We start from the raw sequence: 20130 nt of genomic DNA on the forward strand, positions 1-20130 counted from the left end.
ATGTAATTTTTTTCATGTAGTACTATCATATCCTGTACATCCATTGAGGGTACATGGCAGGAATTTGATGAAGATGAGAGATAAAAAAAATTCAGAATATGGAAATGGTAATTAAAATAAAACTGTTGTGACAATTATAAACAAAGTATTAGAAGAATTATAAGAATTAAAATAGAAATATAAAGCTACCATAAAACCATATAAAACGAAAGAGTCGAGTAGAGTACAGTAAAAAGGACATAAGAAACCTGAAATCATAGTAAAAAATATAAAGTGGGTACTATTTAAAATAGTGTTAAAAATAGATCCAAAAAAAAAAAAAAGGAATAATGAGTTTGAGAATATCGATGACAGTAATGAGATTAATGGGAATAAGGTGAAAGACTTCAGAAATGACTTTAGTACGAATGTCTTCAGAAATATTCTGAAGGCAGAATGATTTCTGAATAATTCATGTTCTCCAATCTTCAGGTATTTCTCCTGTTTAAAATCTATAAAACAGTAATAGATATTTTTGTTATGCTCCCAGTATAATTCTGTTGGTTTTTGTATTATGAAGATCTGGTCCAGTGTGGAGTGATTCTTTCTGAAGCCTGCCTGATTAATGATATAAATAATGATCATCAGTTATTTGCTGCTGATGCAAATTTGGTAGAGCAATAGTCAATAAAAATGATGCTAAAATTTTGCAGGATGATTTAAATAGTCTGGCAGTATGGACAAAGTAGAATGGATGTCAGTTTAATGCGACAAAGTGTTGAGTTATGCATTTTGGGGCTGAAAAGACTAGCAGCTGTGACCATATTGATGAACTGTACTCTAGGAAAGTGATGAAGCCAGGAATCTGGCTTCATCACTTTCCTGGAGGTATTGGTGGATAAGGAGCTAAAGCTTAGAGGGTATCAGTGGTGGCCAGTGAAAATTTTAAGTGGGGGGGGGGGTACTGCATATACGAAATAAAAAAAAAATTTTTTTTTCCTAATCAGTAACCAATTTATTAATAAATAAATTTACATATTAAAAAATTGCTTAATTAAAAATATTTCACCCTCACCACGAACAAACACCAATAATAAAAGTTTCATTTTTCACAGAAATAACACGTGCAAGCATATGATACACTGCCCAAACGAGCAGTGTCGGAATCATTGGTAACGTGCAGTGAGAAGTGCAAATGAATATTGGCGAGACCAGCTGCAATTGGCTTAACCTGGTAATTCTGACACTGCATTAGATCGCAGTGCATTTGTTTCGTGTAACGATAATTGAAAAAAATATAATTCTTTTCATATTTTCAAACGTGACACTCGTCATAATTTAGCCTTGTATCTATAATAAATAAATAATTATATGTTATTTTAACAAAATAAAATAAGATTTACAAAAAATAGTTTACCCTCACCACGAACATGCACCAATAACAAAAGTTTCATATCTCACAGAAATAACTTGCGCAAGCATATGATACTCTGCCCAAACGAGCAGTGTCGGAATCACTGGTAACATGCAATGAGAAGCGCAAACTAATATCTGCGAGACTATAATTGGCCTAACATGATAATTCCGACACTGGGTTAGATCGCAGTGCAATCTAAAGCATTAATTGAACAATTGCATTTATATAATGTTGCAAGCATTGTTATTATTTATAAACACAAACAAAATTTTTTCCTTGGGGGTGCTGCTGTGTCGCAGTGCTTTGTACGAGCCACCATTGGTGGGTATACTGCAAAAGTAGCTAATACGGTTAATCAGATCATTTGATCACTGAAGAAACAGAAATACAGTAGTGAACAGATTAATCCAAACGAAGCCAAATGTTTGTCAAATTTTTGGTTTTGTTTTTGTTTCGATTTACTATTTTCAGTTTTGGTTTTAGTTCACTATTTTGTTGAGTGCTGTGTGATTTAGCTGTCTATACGATGTTTATTAATAGCTCTGTGAGTTTTTAATGGTGTGAACAAGTTGGCTTTTGTGGATGGGAAGAGAGTTTGTTGATTGGAAGAATCTGGGAATTGAACTGTATATTTTCAGGATTCATCACAAATGTCCATCATGTCTGGGATAGAGACTCACCATAACAATTTAGGTTTCTTAGAGATAAGCTTGTAAGTGTCCAGGATGTGTTTAAACTTCCTTGAAGTGAAACTGTTCTTCAGTATTCTATTGGATGCTTCTCAGTTCTTGTTGGAGATCATCAGAATTCAAGTAGATGATGAAGCAAAGATTTGAAGATGCTTATTTTTTTGTGATGGTTGATGGGCTGAATCTTGTTGTATATAGTGGCCTATGGAATTGGATTTACAGTAAACAGATGTTCCAAGTATTCTAGATGGGATATGGAAGAGGAGGATGTCCAAGAAGGCTAATTATCGTCATCATCATTTTCATTTTCCAAGATGAAGTTGATGTGTTTAGTGTAAGCTATTAATTTTGGTTAAGGAAGTTAGTGGAGATGTTTCTGAGGCTGGCCAGGTGGCAAGCCCATCATCCATGTAGTATGCCCAGAAGGAATACTGAGGTTTTGTATTGAGGAGAATAGGAAGTCTTCAAGATGTTTTAAGTAGAAATTGGCAAGTGCAGGTTACAAAGGACTTTCTATAGCAGTTCCTTCAATATGTTTGTAGATTGATTTCTGCAGATGAAGTAGCCTGAGTACATAACAAAGAGTTAGAATATGTTTGGAGGTAACTCCTTTGAAAACATTCAGAGAGTGTTGGCCAGAGGTACACTGTTAAATGAGGACTGGATATCAACACTGCCCATGATGTCTGTAGGCTGAGGGATTGATTTTTTTTTTTTTACTTTTGCCTGACATAATTTCAGACTCATTTATGGCTTGAATGAGAGCTTAAGATCTAGGAATTAGGCTAGATGATAGATGGAAGTGTCTATGGAGCCAACTATGGGTCTGAGTGGGATTCCTTTGAGCATTTGGGGTAGGCTATAGAAAAGTGGGTTCTTCCAAAATGGATTTTTAGTTTTTTGATGGTATCTTCACCTCAGCTGATTACTTTGTTGAGAACAGAATTCAGTTTGTTGGTTTGGCTATTGGTAGAGTTCTGAGTAATCTCCTGGTAAATGGTTTGATCTAATAAAAGGGAAATTTTTTTTGTTTACCTTGAAGTTTAAATATGTCCCAGACACATGCAAGCATCCCTAAGAACCCTGAATATGCAATGAGTCCCTACCCCCATACATCTCAGAGGCAGTTTGCAAAGATCCTGAAAAGATAGTGTTAAATTCATACATTCTTCCATGTCAACAAAATCTCCTGGTTACATCTACAAAAGATAAACAGCCTTCTCTCTCTCTCTCCTCCTCTCTGGTGTTTACAAGGTTCTATGTGATTGCGTTTACTTGGGACAAACAGGATAGTCAGTAAAAAAAATATGACTATAAGAACACTAGTCTTATATTAACAACAATAAACCTGAAAAATCTGATTTTGCACGGCTTGGAGTGGACACTGACCACGATATTCTCTAGTCCACTATTTGCATTTTACATTGCAAATAGTGGACTAGTTTGAGAAGAACTGGAAGAGAGTGGTGATGCACTTCTACTCCCCTCAAACTTAAATCAGAATGACTGTCTATCCATTGCAAAGATTTAAGGGAGGCTTGTCCTCATAAATGGCAAGCAACAACATGCTTCCCATCTCTTCTCCTCCCTCTTTTTTTTTTTTTTTATAATATGTAATCATTATTGTACAGATGCTCAAGAATTTAATCCCAGTGAATTTGGTAGTCGCTCATGTATGGCAAACCACCTGAACAATACCTGCAATGCATGATGACTGTCTTCCTAACTGGGAAGACAGTCACCATGAAAAGTTGTACCTGATAAACTGAAATGCAAATAGTCAGTGGTATACTTATGTTTGTTTTTATTGCCTAAAATCTTCACCCAAATATCAGGGACTCTTCGGTATAAATTCAAAATAAGCAAAGCACAAATAACATAATGAAGACAATGAAGAGTTTGATAGCCACGTGAAGATTTAATCACACTGAAGAGGTCCTTGATAAGTGGACAAAAATGTTATTCATCTAAAATACTAACACGTTGCATATTAATATTTATTTACTGTGTGGTAGTATAGTTCGCCCACAGTTTGTGGATCTCTGCTTTGTGTCTTGCCAAGAATAGTCGATTCATGCTGAAGGGGAGAAAGAAATGAAGGACGTACGAATTGGTCCCCAACACGCGAAATCATGTGCTTTATAGGTAAAATTTTCCAACTGTTATGCAACATAGTTAACTACAATGATCATAAAAGAGAAGTTAATTTTCCGACGTATAATAATAAACAACTCATCCCACAATACGGACTGATTACCCTATTATTGGAATGGATTCTTCTCCGTTGGCATGCGCAGAAGTGTCAAAGGGTCTCAAATCTGTGGGCATACTATACAGTCTGTGGGTATCAGGGTTTGAAGAGATTCCTAGGAAAGCACCATACTATAATGCTTCCACCTCCTTGTTTCTGCTAGGCCAAAATATCTCATTGATTCCTCTCATCAGATTTTCTCGTATCTATCCACCATCCTGGTAGTATAGCTGGAAATGAAATTAATCTGAAAAGGCAACTACTTCTACTTTTTGATGACATTGATGCAAATTGTAGTCTTGATAACTGGACATAAACATTGGATACTTTGAGTGGATGCTTGCTTTGGCAACTCATATGGAGGAAGTTTTGTTGGATAGTTGTCTGAGAAACACTGCCATTCCTCCTCGGTTAAATTCCATGGTCATTTCTACAGTTTTTCATCTTTAGGCTTGCACAAGACATGACAACCTGTGTTCACCAAGTGCATTGATGAGGTGTGGGCACTTGCCATTGGTGACTGCTATTCTTTCCAGTAAACCTGCTCTTGAAACATAACTATAGTACTCTGCAAACAACCTACATTATTCGTTTAAATCACTGTAAAGGAATGCTATCAGACCTTTTTCAGTATCAGATCAGATCACATCCCCTTAACCATGCTGATCAGTACTTCACATGCATCTACAGGGTGTTTCAAAAGGGTGTACAGCAATCCCTCGATTAGTGCGCCTAATGCGTTCTTTAAAACAGATGCATTAATCAAAAATGCACTAATCGAATATAATAACCTATGGGAAAAAGTATAATTTGTTCCTCAAATTTCTTTTTTGAACTTTAATTTTTTTATAAAATAATTGAGGTATGTCTCAGAGCCTAGTTAAAGAAAAACCATGAAGCTGAAAGACAATAAAACATAATCAGAACATAATTTTATTATTCTACTTCTTAACAAAGAATTGAGCTAACGTAGTTTGGCTGCATTTTGTTTCTTTTTTTCATACAACTGACAGTATGGCCCTATTGCCTCTTCTACTCTTCTGCAAATTTTACTGCTTCACTCTTCATCAGGGTCCGCCTCTAAGCATTGCTGCTTAAAAACTTCGATTTTATGAAAAAATATTTTCAAATTGTTTCTGTGAAATCTCTTGGCTGACTATCAGTGGTTAAATTTTCTTCATATTCTTTGGGATTTTTCCTGCTGTGCATCTAAATTTAGCAGGTTGGAATCACTCAATTCTTCAGAATGAGATTTAATTAACTCTTGGACGTTATCATTGAAGGGGAGAAAGAAATGAAGGATGTACGAATTGGTTGCTAACATGCGAAATCACATGCTTTATAGATAAAATTTCCCAACTGTTATACAAGCAAAATAGTTACCACTTTAAAAACTACAATGATCATAAAAGAGAAGTTAATTTTCCGACGTGTAATAATAAACAACTCATCCCAAAAAACGTATTGATTACCCTATTATCGGAATGGATTCTCCTTTTTGTAACATGTGCAGAAGGGTCTCGAATCTGTGGGTGTACTATAGCTGATGACATAAATTTTGTTGGTAAAAATTTGGAACATAGTGTACATGGAAGTAGTGTAGTATGCCATTAAAAATAACTTTGTAAAATGTTTTAAATCGTTAACTAAATTATTTCATTCTGGTGAGTAATTTTTTAAAAATATTTAGCCATAAAAATGTATAGATAGAACATATTTAAAATCTGTAACGTTTATTTTTAAGATGTATATAGGCGAACTAATCAAATTTTAGAGGCGCACTAATCGGGGGTGCATTAATCAAGGGATTACTGTATATAACATTGCAGGAGAAAAACAGAGAATAACTGAGATGTACAAAAGCTGAGTTAGTGTCATGTAGTGAAACACATCAATTTTTGGTCATTTAACTTTATTACCAAATGACAACACTAGATGGCATGCTACATTACACCATTTGAAAATGATGACTTTCGATGGTGCAGAGCAAGCATGTTGTGTTTTTAGTTTAAGAAAAAAAAGTCTGCAATGCAAGTTCACTGAGGTAGACCAGAAAAATGGTCTACCTCAGTGAAGTGTGCTATCTCCTCTCCTCTTCAATATATATATATACTAATGACCAACCTATAAATCCACGGTCAAGAACCTTCTTATATGCAGATGACCGGGCAGTAGCTTATCAAGCAAAATCCTTTGATGACATTGAGAAGCAGCTCACACAAGAGCTAGAAATCCTTACAGTTTACTATAAGGAAAACCAGCTGATACCAAATCCCAGTAAAACCCAAATGTATCTTTTCCATCTCAATAATAAGGAGGCGAGGAGAGAGTTGAATATAGAATCGAATGGTGTGAAATTGGTCAGTTATCCAAATCCAACTTGCCTAGGTGTTACCCTAGATAGGACCTTAAATTATAAGCGACACATAGAAAAGACCACAGCTAAAACTTAGATAATAATATTCTGTGCCAATTAACATCATCTCGGTGGGGTGCAAATCCACAAGTGCTGCACCTCTGCACTGGCACTCTGCTTTTTGACATTCGAGTATGCTAGCCCTGTTTGGGAAAGATTATCATATGTCAAAATTATTGACAAGGTTCTTAATGAAACGTATCAGCACATTACCGGCTGCTTAATGACCATCTATACTCGCTGTCTGGTATTGCACCTCCTCACATCAGGACTACACAGAGTAGATATGAGCAGAAACAACAACTAAATGATGAACATCATCCTTTGTATGACCATGTTGCAGTGCATAAAAGGCTAAGATCAAGGAAAAGTTTTATTTACTCAGTGGAACTGTTGGTTGATTCCATAAAAGCTACAAGGTCAACAATGTAGCAAGAACAGTCTCCAGAGGCTCTGAACTTAAACGAATCTCTTCCTTCCAGCTTACATCTAGACTGACAAAGATGGAAAATATTGAATAGACTTTATTCTGGAATGGACAGATCGAAGCAGAATATGTCCAGATGGGGGCTACACGGACAATGACAGCCGCTCATGTGGTGAAATACAAACCATGGATCATCTTCTGCACTGCTGCTTAATAGACATTAATAATATATATACCTGAGAAGATTTAATGCAGTGTAATGATGAAACAGCTTTAAAGTATATTAGTCACTGGATGAGTGAAATTTGACATATGTTTTTGCTTAATATTTTATGCAAGTGGCATTTTTGTCTTTTAATGTATGCTTTTAATCCCTATTCTTTTAATGTCTATTTAATTAAATGTATGCTTTTAATCATTTATATGTATACGCTTACATTTTCTGTAGTTCGCACATGAAATAAATACATCATCATTATCATCATCCAACAGCCTTGTGTGGGCCCTGGCCTTCTTCAGAAACTTCTGTCAGCCTTCCTTATTTAATTCCAAACTCCTCCAATTTTTGACTCCTAAAACCTTAATATCTTGCATCACTCATCTTAATTATTTAAATCCAATTTTTCTTTTCCCTTCCAGCTTAGCATTAAACATCTTGCATAAAGGATGAAACCAAGAATATAATTTCTTGATATCTTGAATTTATAGTATTAGATGCTTTGACTCCAATTCCAGACCTTTACCCAACAAACTATTATTGAAAATTTCATCTGTGCTATGTGGATGATATTTTATGAGTTGATCTCTTTTTTTTAACAGCAAATTAGTGACTTCTATCAACAAATCAAGTTTGGTTTGGATATGTGCTTATTTATACTTAGTTCAGCTCTGCTTATTGTAGATGCACATCAGTAGATACATACAATTTGATTCTGCTCATTATCTATCCCAAAAAATGAGCTATTGTTATGACTTTTATTAACACAGATACACATCCTTTGTGTTCTGCTTCATCATTACAACAGTTTTGCAGCATTTAATCTATTTATGCAGTTAAATATGTTAACCCCAAACATCCAGCATATAAATTTACTGCATGTATCTCAGGATATCGAATGTAGGATTTTTGTCTCATTCAAGTCATACCCACATTTTTTCTCTTATTGAACAGATTGTCGTTTCATGGCTACAACCAAGCATAAAATATGCCTTTGCATCTACCTAGTTTTTTCCAGACATTTCTCCTATTTTGGATAAATGAGCTGTTTGTTTAAAAAGAGTCCTGAGGCTCTGTTGTATCATTCCAGATTGGAATAATGTAATAATGTCCTATATATGTTCCTAAAGGTTATAGGTTTTGATCCTCGGTGACTGTAAATTTTATTTATTTATTTATGTAGTTGTGTTAATGAGAATACATTTCATTCCTTTTCTTTTGTCTAACAAACCATGTAGTGCCCAGAAGATATAGTTTCTGAAATATTTTTATAATCGATATCCATTCTTAACTATTCTCCAATGGGAGATGAGGACATCGTCAAGAACTTAAATGCTACAAAAGCATTATTTTCTTATCTTATCTTTCTGAAAGGTAAGCAGAATGCTTATTTTCAGAAGATAGCATTCTGCTTAAAATATGTCGGCCCTCTCACATAGACTTATTCCATTCACACTCTTCACACAAAGCTTTGCATCATAGGCATTCTGTTTCTGTCCTATACCTTTTCAGCAGATATTTTCATGGGTAATGCTTCACCAATCTGGCTGCTATCATTCCTCCAGTTTTCTCTGTAACAACATCTACAAATTCATCTTCAAACTTACCAGCTTCTCATCCTCCTGTTCTTATTCCATTTACTACAATTTGATCATTGCATTAATCACATAGTTTTTCCTTAGGATTTGCATATAACTGTTCAAGAAATGCATCAGCAGATTGCTGCTTTTTCATTAACTACTATTTCTCCATAAATATCACTCTCTATCATAGGTTTTGCATTCCCCTCATGCATGGGATTAGTATTGGGTTGGCAAATAAGTTCGTTCAGTTTATGCATTAGTACAAGTTTATGCTGCTTCACGTGTCACTATTCCGCAATTGAAAGGTGACATTTCACATAACCTTTCAGTGAATTTTCGTTCGGCCTACTTCAGTTGTGTGTATAACAACGTATTTTTAGAAATGGAAGGAAATAACATATATCACCGGCATATTTTGCTTTTTTATTTCAAAAAAGGCAAATGAGCTGCAGAGGCCCATAAAAAAATATGAAGCATATATGGGGATGGTGCCTTAACAGAACAGGTATGCCAAAAGTGGCTTGCCAAATTCCGTTCTGGTGATTTCGATGTCAGTAATGCGCCTTGCACCAGTCGCCCGACCGAGGTTGATTCGAATGTTGTGAAGGATATCGGCGACAAAAATCCGTCACAAACAGTGCCAGAGATTGCTGCAGTACCGAACATATCCCATATGAGTGTTGAAAACCATTTGCACAAGCTGGAATATGTTTCAAAACTCAATGTTTGGGTGCCGCATGAATTGACTGAGGCCAACATGACTGCTCCATCTGTGATTCGCTGCAACGTCACCAAGAAAACGACCCATTTTGGAAGCGGATGATTATGGGAGATAAAAAATGGGTCGTGTAAGATAAAGTGGTATGATTGCACCCAAAGAAGATCATGCTCTCTGTGTGGTGGGATTATAAAGGTGTTGTTCACTACGAGGTGTTACTGTCAGGCAGAACGATTGATTCAACTGTCTATTGCTCACAGTTAACGTGACTGGCCAGTGCAATTAGCACAAAACGTCCTGAATTGGCAAATCGGAAAGGAGTTGTCTTTCACCATGACAACGCCAGACCCCACATATCGTTAACAACCTGGAGTAAATTGTTACGTCTTGGCTGGTATGTTTTGCCTCATCTTCCGTATTCACTGGACCTGGCACATTTATTCCAATCATTGCAGAATTCTCTAAACGGGAAGACCTTTGCTAATGAGGAGGCTGTCACCTGGATCAGTTTTTCGCCAGTAAACCTCAGGAGTTTTATGAATGTGGCATAATGAAGTTGGTGGACAGATGGCAAGAAGTCATTGATAAAGAGAGTCAATATATATATATATATTAAATAAAATGTGTTTCATTCCACTCTGAAAAACTGAATGAACTTATTTGCCAACCCAGTATATTCCATTTACCACTGAAAGTTAGGTAAAGCTGAATAAATATCCATTATTTGAAACTGAGCAAAAAGATGAATATTTTTGGTAGGAGCTAGAGCTCTCAGAATTGCCTTAATATGTGTCACTCTAGTGCAAGGGTTGGCAAACTATGGCCCTCAAGCCAGATGGCCCATGGCCAAAGAATAGTCTTTAAATGAATATTGTGACATTAAATTGTTGTTTTGGTCTCTGTAGTGTTAATGTGATGCAGCCATGTTCATTCTCTTTCATATGCTGCACTCTTACTGTTGCATGCTGCCATTGATGTCACTCGCACTCAGTGCGAGTGGCATCAATGGCACTGGGGGGGGGGGGTGGCACCCTGTAACCCCTAGAGAGCACGTCCCCTGGGTGGCGGATAGGGGGAGCCCACCATGTGTGTGCGTGCGCGCGCGTATATATATATATACGGTGGGGTGGTCCGAATATACTGAATAAGGACTCGTAGACCAACAGGGCCATTAGGGGGAAATCATCTTGATTGTAAGGGAAACGGCATTCCCATGGACCCTTAGCTGGATCTATCCTCTCCTACTTTGAGGAAGATCCACTTACTTTAATCTTTCCTATAAGGCCTTATCAGCCAACTCTTCTTATTTTATGACACTTATGCTATTAGAGTACTCGAGGGCCATGAGGTCTTTTCATTTCTGGCCTTACAACTATGCCCTCTCTATAAACCTTACTATAATTCTTCTATAATCTACTCTTTCCCCCTCCAATATACCCTATTCCTCTTATGGGTTTAAATTCGGAAGAAGGCTAGTTCAGAAGCCTTAAGGTAGCAGCCCTACCACTGAACTATTCCATCGTCAGGCTAGTCCCCTGACATGGAGAACATAATTCTACTTGTAAGCTGACAGAAAAAGATAATCGGATTGAATGTATGGGAAATGACCCTGGAATGGAAAAGATAAAACAAAAATGGAAACAACAAAATATAATACACATAGCAAACTGGAATGTAAGAGGAATGGCATATAAAGAAATAGAATTAGACCAATTATTAAAGGAAAGAAATTTTAAAATAGCAATAATCACTGAAACCAAAAAGAAATTAAAAGGAACTATGAGAACCAAAAATTTTAATGTGGAGTAGTCGACAGAGACCAAAGAGCACAACCAGGAGTCATGATTTGGATTCATAACTCCCTTTCAAAACAGTGAAAAAACATTTTAAATTATGGAATGAAAGAATAATAGAAGCCAGAATAAAAATAGATAGAGGCTATTTAACAATAATTGGTTTATATGCCCCAGAAGAAGGAAGAGAACAGGATAATGTTGATTTTTATAATCAGCTACAAAACATATATAATAAAATAAATAAAAATTATTACATAATTTTAGCAGGAGACTTAAATGCAAAAATTGGAAACACGAAAATTAATAATAATATAGCAATACATGGAGAACATACTCTTAAACTGGAATGGTAAAAAATTGATTGACTTTGTAGTTTATAATAACCTAAAAATAACGAATTCCTTATATAAACATAAATACATACATAAATATACTTGGGCAGCAAGAGGATGGAAATCAATATTAGATTACTTCATATTAAATGAAAAGACATCAAAATTTTTACTAGATGTTAGAGTTCACACAGGATATGAAATAAGCAGTGACCACTTCCTTGTTAAAATAAAATTAAGATTACCTCCTAAATGGTGACAAGTAACAAGAACAGAAAGAAAATTTAAAACATTTTTTTATAAAACTAGATTAATAAATGACACAAATATACAATGGCTATATGAACAAAAAATTAACCAATATCTAGATAAAATAAAACAAAATGAAGAAATAGAATGGCTTAATACAAAAACGATACTAAATGCAGCAGCAAATGAACGCTTAGGAAAGACCAGAAAATTTAATAAAAGGAAAAAATTGAAGATCAGCGATGATAAAATCAAAGAAATAATCAAAAAGAAAAAAGAAGCCTATCACAAATGGTTAAGCAGTAAAAGATTAGAAGATGAAATAGAATATAAAAGAATAAGAGCCATAGCTAAAAGAGAAGTCAGAAAAAGACATAGAGTATCATGGAACAAATTTGTTTCTGATTTAGAACAAAGACCCAATGTATATAAAATTTTGAAACACTTAAATGCAGATACCAAAGAAAACATAAAATTAAACACTGAATTGAAATTAGAAGAATTTCTAAATTACTACACAGAATTGTGGACAGACAAATATTTTAAAAAAAAAGAGAACTGGCAAACAATTAACGAAAATGAAAAGGAAATAACTAAAGAAGAATTAGAAATCAGTCTGAAAGAAACGGAAAATCACCTAGTGAAGATAAGCTATGTTCAGAACTATATAAATACGCAGGAACAAGATTCAAAGAAAGACTTATTATTTTTAAATAAAATTTATTCAACTGGTATCCCCCCCCCCCAATAAAATGGAAAAAAGCAATTGTGATTCCTATCTTTAAAAAAGGTAATAGAGATGACCCTAAAAACTGTAGAGGTATCAGTATGCTAAATTCCTGTTACAAAATATATAGCAGAATTTTAAATAACAAACTAATGAAATATTCCAAAAACTTTATTTTAGAAGTATGGATTTAGAAAAGGACGATCATATATAGACCTGGCCTTTTGCCTAAAATTAATAATAGAGGAAAGAAGAGAATACAATTTAGAAACACATATTGCATTTATTGACTTTGAAAAAGCATTTGACAAAGTTAAAAGAAACATATTATTTAACATATTAAAAGAAAGACAAATACCAAATAATATCCTGAAAGCTATCACAAGTATATATGAAAATAATCAAATACAAATAAGATTAAATCACGAGCTATCATATATGAGAGAGATAAACCAAAGGGTCCGACAGGGATGTCCCCTCTCAGCAACTCTTTTTAATATCTACTTAAATGAAATAATAATAAAATGGAATAAAAATTTACATCAAGGAATTAAACTTTCTCCTACAGTAAACTTAAACACTCTTCTCTTTGCCGACAACCAAATAATAATTACAAATTCTGAAAGATAACTTACAGAAAGCTATTTTAGATCTAAATAAGATAATCAAAGTTCTGGTATGATAATATCAACAGAAAAATCAAATTGTGACCTTTAAAGGAGAAGATCCAGCAAGAACTAAAATAGTAATAGATAACAAGATCTTAGAACAGGTGAATTCATTTAACTACCTAGGATGCATGATCACGTATGAAAAAGATATAAACATAAAAATTGCAAAATATTTAAAAATAACAGGTGTAATTAACTCTATATTTAAACCAAACCTAGTTCAAAAACAAACCAGACTAAAAGTATAAAAATACATTAGCCCTACCAGTCTTAATGTATGGAAGCAAAATGTGGACAATAAAACAAAAAGACAAACAAAGCTAACAACAGCAGAAATGATGTTTATGAGAAAAACTGCAAAGTATGCCCCATTTGATCATAAAAGAAATGAAGAAATTATGAAAGAATTAAACCGAGAACCAGTAATAGAAAAAATTAAAAAATATAAACATAAATGGATGGAACATGTTCAAAGAATGAAAACAGAAAGATTACCAAAACAAGCCTTAAAGTACAAGCCATTAGGAAGAAGAGAGTCAGGATGTCCTCTTAAACAATTCAACGATGACTTTTAAGGCCCGGAACAGGCCTAAATCATGCTTGGCCTAAATCCTTGATATGCATGATGATGATGAATATTGGTACATATTTGTGTTGGTATACACTGTGTTAAAAGACATTTTTAAGTGTAATTATTCTCATAAAAAATTCTGTACATCTGACTGATTTCCTAAAAAAACCTGTTTGTACATAATTATATATTCTGTATTTTGTTAATGAAATATTGTGCAAGGTTTTAACCTTCAATTATACTTTTTGGCCCTTCTCAGAAAAATTTGCTGACTCCTGCTCTAGTTCATATAGACAATTTCTTACCAAAGTGACTTAATATTGATATAATTTTAGCATCTTAGTACAACTATTAATTTGTGTATGTGTTTTGAAATGAATCTGTAACTTTTACATGTAGTCAGACTCTCATTACAAGAACCAAAGAATTGTTTGTCATAATTAAAAGTTTTCTGTAATTTTTCTTTTATAAATAGCATTGGTATTATGGGACTTTGCCATGGACTTATTGAGCAGTTTGTACTGTCTTATGCTGAGAGGTGGCTATTAAATATACCTGCTTCTTAATATGAAATACAAATTTGTAACAGTGGTTAAATAGATTGCAGTTGTTCCTTTTGTTTTATTACTAATATATTAAATTAATAGCATATATTGATCTTACTGTGACAGGTCAACTTTAATTTTTTTTTATGTTTGTTCAGGAATATGGCAGATCATCTTGATAATATTGAACATGAATTAGATTGGCTTCAGCAGCAACTGTCTCGCAGTGAACTAGGTGCGGATGCTTCAACATTATTAGGGGTATGTCAGCCCTGGAGCCTAAAGGTAGACATAGATAAGAATACTTGAATAACTGGAATTAATTACACCTAATGGTTATGTTTTGTGGAATAACTTTAAAGTCCTTTCATCTGGTTTTTGCAGATTCATTGTAAAAAAAAAAACTGTTTTAATGCAATTCCAATTTAATGATTTAGTGCCAGTGTTTAGTAATTTAAATGTCTTAAAATTTTAGTGAGCAAATGGAAATGGTAATTTTGCCAGATTTTCTTCTCTCTCTCTCTCTCTCTCTCTCAAATATGCACCATGTAAATAACTCCAGTGATATTTCCTTTCTTTTAGTGTCACACGCTGATCAGCATTCATTTTTGAAATTATGGATTCTACAACCGTGTTAAAATAACTCTTTTTATTATCCCGACATTTCTATCTTCATATCAAGATCATCTTCTGGAGCATACATAAATATACAATACAAGCTGCATTACATTTCAAACTGTAAGCTAGAGAAACAATGATTTGATCACATGCTACTCACTAGCATGACCTCTAGTGAAAAAAAATAAATAAATATTACATCAAGCTAATTTAATTTTTGATTACATGAATAAACATTCTTGCTTACAGATGATTTTCCTTCCAGTAACAGTGATGTGCTATTTCTATTATTACAATTGTTATTATTTAAAAAAAAAAAAAATTATTTATAAATTACAACACGAATAAACTTTCTTATAGATTTCTTTCCCCTTAACAGTGATATCCTATTTTTCAGTATTAAAGTTGTTCTTAGAGAGGAAGGATTCGTGGGACGAATATATGCCTTCCATATGTATGGGATTTTTAGACCATCTTTAGACCTTTTTGTAGGTAGAAAGCATTTTGCCATACAAAATAACCAGATACATGCGCAAAGAGTGCCGTGATATCTGGAGGAAATTTGTTCTGTAAAAGAAGAATTGTATCATTGATTGAGACACGTAAAGAGGGCAGAGACGTCAAAACTGGCTAATAGATCATCTTTTTTTAATGTAATGTCTTTGATGATGTTTATGAAGTGTTGTGTGTGTTTTTGATATAGGAGGGGGAATGACCTACCAACTCTTTGAGTGTTGCTGCTAATTTTTTGGCTAAGTGATAAGTCGGGCTATCAATCCCCTCGACTATAGGCCTCAACAGTGTGTTTTCTTTGTGAATTTTCGGTAGCCCGTAAATTCTCGGGGAACGAGCATAGTGTAGAAATAGTTTTTTGGAGGATGTGGTTCGCCGTGTTGTCAGTGATCTTTTCCAAGATCATCTAGATATCTGCATTTACGTAGCTTGAAAGTTCTGTTTTTTTCTTTTTGTAGCTGGTTTTGTGTAATGGTTAAGTTCTTTCTGGAAGCTTGGATTTGTTCTCTGAGAAGTGCTTTCTCCGTGCAGAAGTATATACATTGCACTTTTGCTGAGGTGAATTTTCTTTTTAGCCTGATGCAATTTGGAATGATATTGCCGTCCCTACATCGTTTTAAAAAAGCCAGTTGATTGATCAAATTAGAAACCTGATTCTTCAGCTTACTGTATTGATTTCATCGCTTGTGGGTCGAATCTCCATGAATTATCATAATCCTTTCTTTTAGTGTTACATGGTGATCAGTATTCATTTTTGAAATTATGGATTCTACAACCGTGTTAAAATAATTATTTTTATCCCGACGTTTCGATCTTCATATCAAGATCATCATCTGGAGCATACATAAATATACATAGTACAGTATAATGTATGATGTACAGTACAATACAATGTAGAATCCATAATTTCAAAAATGAATGCTGATTACTGTGTAACACTAAAAGAAAGGATTATGATAATTCATGGAGATTCGACCCACAAGCGATGCAATCAATATGGTAAGCTGAAGAATCGGGTTTCTGATTTGATCAATCGACTGGCTTTTTTAAAATGATGTAGGGACAGCAATATCAGGCTAAAAAGAAAATTCACCTCAGCAAAAGCGCAACGTATATATACTTCCGCATGGAGAAAGCGCTTCTCAGAGAACAAATCTAAGCTTCCAGAAAGAACTTAGCCACTACATAAAACCAGCTACAAAAGGAAAAAACGGAACTTTCAAGCTACGTAAATGCAGATATCTGGATGATCCTGGAAAAGATCACTGACAACACGGTGAACCACATCCTCCAAACGAAGAAAGAAAATCTAATTTCCAAATTCCAAAGACTAAAAGATCGAAAGAACCAGCCGCCATATTCAAATTTCTCCACAATGAACAATAACAACCAACCAGAAGCAAGAAACAACAGGAGCCACCAATCACCGACAGGTAACGATAATATAGTTAACCTATCCGATTATGCTTTAAACAAAGACGATATCTCGATACTTAACAAAGGTTTAAATTATGATATAGCACCCAAATCGATAAACAAACTTGAATTTATTTGTAATATTGAAAGTGCCCTAAAATTCATCCCAAATAACATAGCAGAAAAATACGTTTAGAAACTGCCAGCATTTTAAATCATTACAAAACAATAACAAGCAACCTAACTCAACATGAAATAACAGCGATAAAATCACTAATGTCAAATCTGAACATCTTAATAACCAGAGCAGATAAAGGAAGTGCCACTGTTATCTTAAACCATACCACTTATGTGGAAAAAATGAATCTGCTGATCTTGTACAATAACACATACAAATTAGTTAACTATAACCCAACTAATAGAATCAAAAAGAAAATGGAGAATCTACTTAAGTCAATTACCACATGGCTCGAAAATATGAGCCACGTGGTAATTGACTATTTCCAACAATTTTCAAAAAACTATTTCCACACTATTCTCGTTCCCCGAGAATTTACAGGCTACCGAAAATTCACAAAGAAAACACACCGTTAAGGCCTATAGTCAAAGGGATTGATAGCCCGACTTATCACTTAGCCAAAAAATTAGCAGCAACACTCAAGGAGTTGGTAGGTCATTCCCCCTCCTATATCAAAAACACACAACACTTCATAAACATCATCAAAGACATTCCATTAGAAAAAGATGATCTATTAGCCAGTTTTGACGTCTCTGCCCTCTTTACGAATGTCCCGATCAATGATACAATTCTTCTTTTACAGAACAAATTTCCTCCAGATATTACGGTGCAAAGAGCACCGTTATATCTTATTTTTACATTCTGTAAACTGAATATTACATTCTGGTTATTTTGTATGGCAAAACGCTTTCTACTTACAAAAAGAAGGCACACCATGGGCTCGCCATTTTCCCCCCCTTCCACCCACGATTGCTAACTTTTATATGGAACATTTTGAACAACTTGCTGTAAAACCCAAAGTTTGGCTCAGATACATTGACGATGTTTTTGTGATTTGGTCTCATGACCGCTAGACACAATCCTTAGCCCACCTAAACAAGCAACACAAACGTATACAGTTCACAATCGAGATTGAAAAACATAACACACTGCCGTTTCTAGACTTGTCACACGTCTTCCCATGTTAAAATGCTAAATTGCATTACATGGTTTTTGATTGTGAGTCTTTTTGATATCAAAAATTTATATCCAATGATATTTTAGCGGTGATTCTTTGCCTTCGTCTTTTATTTATTTATTTGTATTATGCATATTACGATAATATCCAGTGCATATCCTCGTAGATATGTTGAAAATATAATATGATAAATATCATATACGGAATGATTCAAAATTTTTGCTCATTTTGAAGATTTTTTAATGCTCCCCCCACCCTCCTTATCCTCTCCTGGAACTCAGCTGCATAACTACTCTAAATTTCTACAGGTTTGAAAGCTTTTCCAGACAGTATTTAAAATCTATTACTTCATTTTACCATTTTGACAAAAGATATACGGCAATCAGATTGTACCATGAAGCTTCTAATTCTGTACTATTTATTTGCAATCTAAAACCAGCTGTTCTACTGTCTGCTGAAATTATGTGAAATTTTAGAAATAATATGCTATATTTTCACCATGCAAAATTGTTTATATGCATACCACATAAAAGAAAGTTCAGTAGTATTTTTGTTTGTTTTTCTTTAAAAAAATCTAAATATTACTTCTGCTGCTGCTGGAAGCTATTTCTGAAATAATCTACGTCTTATAAATACTTGGTAATATCCTCTTAGCTGGAGGAAAAGCTGAAGGCTTATTACTCTCAGTGCTATTGAGAAATAAAGGGGAGAACACTGAAGTCGCAGTAAAGTGCCTCAAGCTGTAGTGCAGAATACATCAAGAATGTCTTGTTTCCTTTTCAATTGTTGATTACAGATATCCTAACAGAAATACTAACATTTCGTTTACATGCTTATACATTATTTATGCCAAAATAATTTCTTAATTTATAATGATCAGTTTCACTTTTATTATTGAAAAATTAGAAATTATTTCATACAATTATCTTGAAAAAGAGGATTTGAATTATTTTCAAAGAAAAGGTGCATATGTGTTTCATAATCTTCTTTTTTTTTGGGGGGGGGGGGGTATAGACCTAATCAATCTGCGAATATTTGAGAGAATTTATTTCATGAATCGTTCGCAAGACAACTGTTACAAACGTAAATCACTTGGGGAATGTACCCATTCATTTTAGTGTAAAATAGTAGTAAAGGTTCAGTTACTTTAGATATCTAATCTAGAAGAAAATGTTATGTCTGCTGATATTAAAATCTTACGTGAATAATTTTTCTGACATGATTTCTCTATTCGTTATAATGTAACCGATTTCCAGATTTTTTCCCTCCTGCAGACTCCATGTTATATGCGGTGATTTCTTCTTTGTACTACAAGAAAAAAAAATTAGATAACAGAAGAAAAATATGTAGTATTTTCTTTTCCACTGGCTGAATTTACAATGTTCTTTCTTTGTGTTTTGAAGAGAAAGTGCAAATGACTTTTTTCTTACTATTTTTGCCATTATAACATCTGATATAATTATAAGAGTGGCATTTTACCATTTTTCTCCCACACGAGAAACAGAAATAAGGTAGTAATAATATTGTTGATTCTGTCAAACTTCATTGTTGCAGAAATTTTTATTACAAAATTTTGTAATATATATATATATATATATATATATATATATATATATATATATCTCCGAAACAAGAAATTTGGAACCCATATCACATCAATGTTGAGTGTTGGCAAGGTGAAAATGTTCATGTTATTATTTATATATTTAATTTATTAACTGAGGGGGACTATGCCCAACCCACATGTTCCGGATTGGTAGGCCGGTTCTCCTTGAATTCTGATGACTCTAACTTTGAAG

General features: G+C 34.0%; 1 protein-coding gene across 1 annotated transcript in view; it reads left to right on the top strand.

The window, feature by feature from the left end:
- The window catches only part of LOC150110213 (uncharacterized), a 200879-nt gene that overhangs the window by 105082 nt on the left and 75667 nt on the right, over positions 1-20130 (top strand). The window contains exon 8 of the mRNA XM_090398444.1: positions 14747-14873. Within this exon, the coding sequence (XP_090254570.1) occupies positions 14747-14873 (127 nt within the window). The remainder of the gene's footprint in view (positions 1-14746; positions 14874-20130) is intronic.

This window comes from Typopeltis vanoorti, chromosome 1 (assembly GCF_054136105.1).
Source record: "Typopeltis vanoorti isolate ZY-2024b chromosome 1, IOZ_Tvanoo_1.0, whole genome shotgun sequence".
NCBI classification, from domain to species: Eukaryota; Metazoa; Arthropoda; class Arachnida; order Uropygi; family Thelyphonidae; genus Typopeltis; species Typopeltis vanoorti.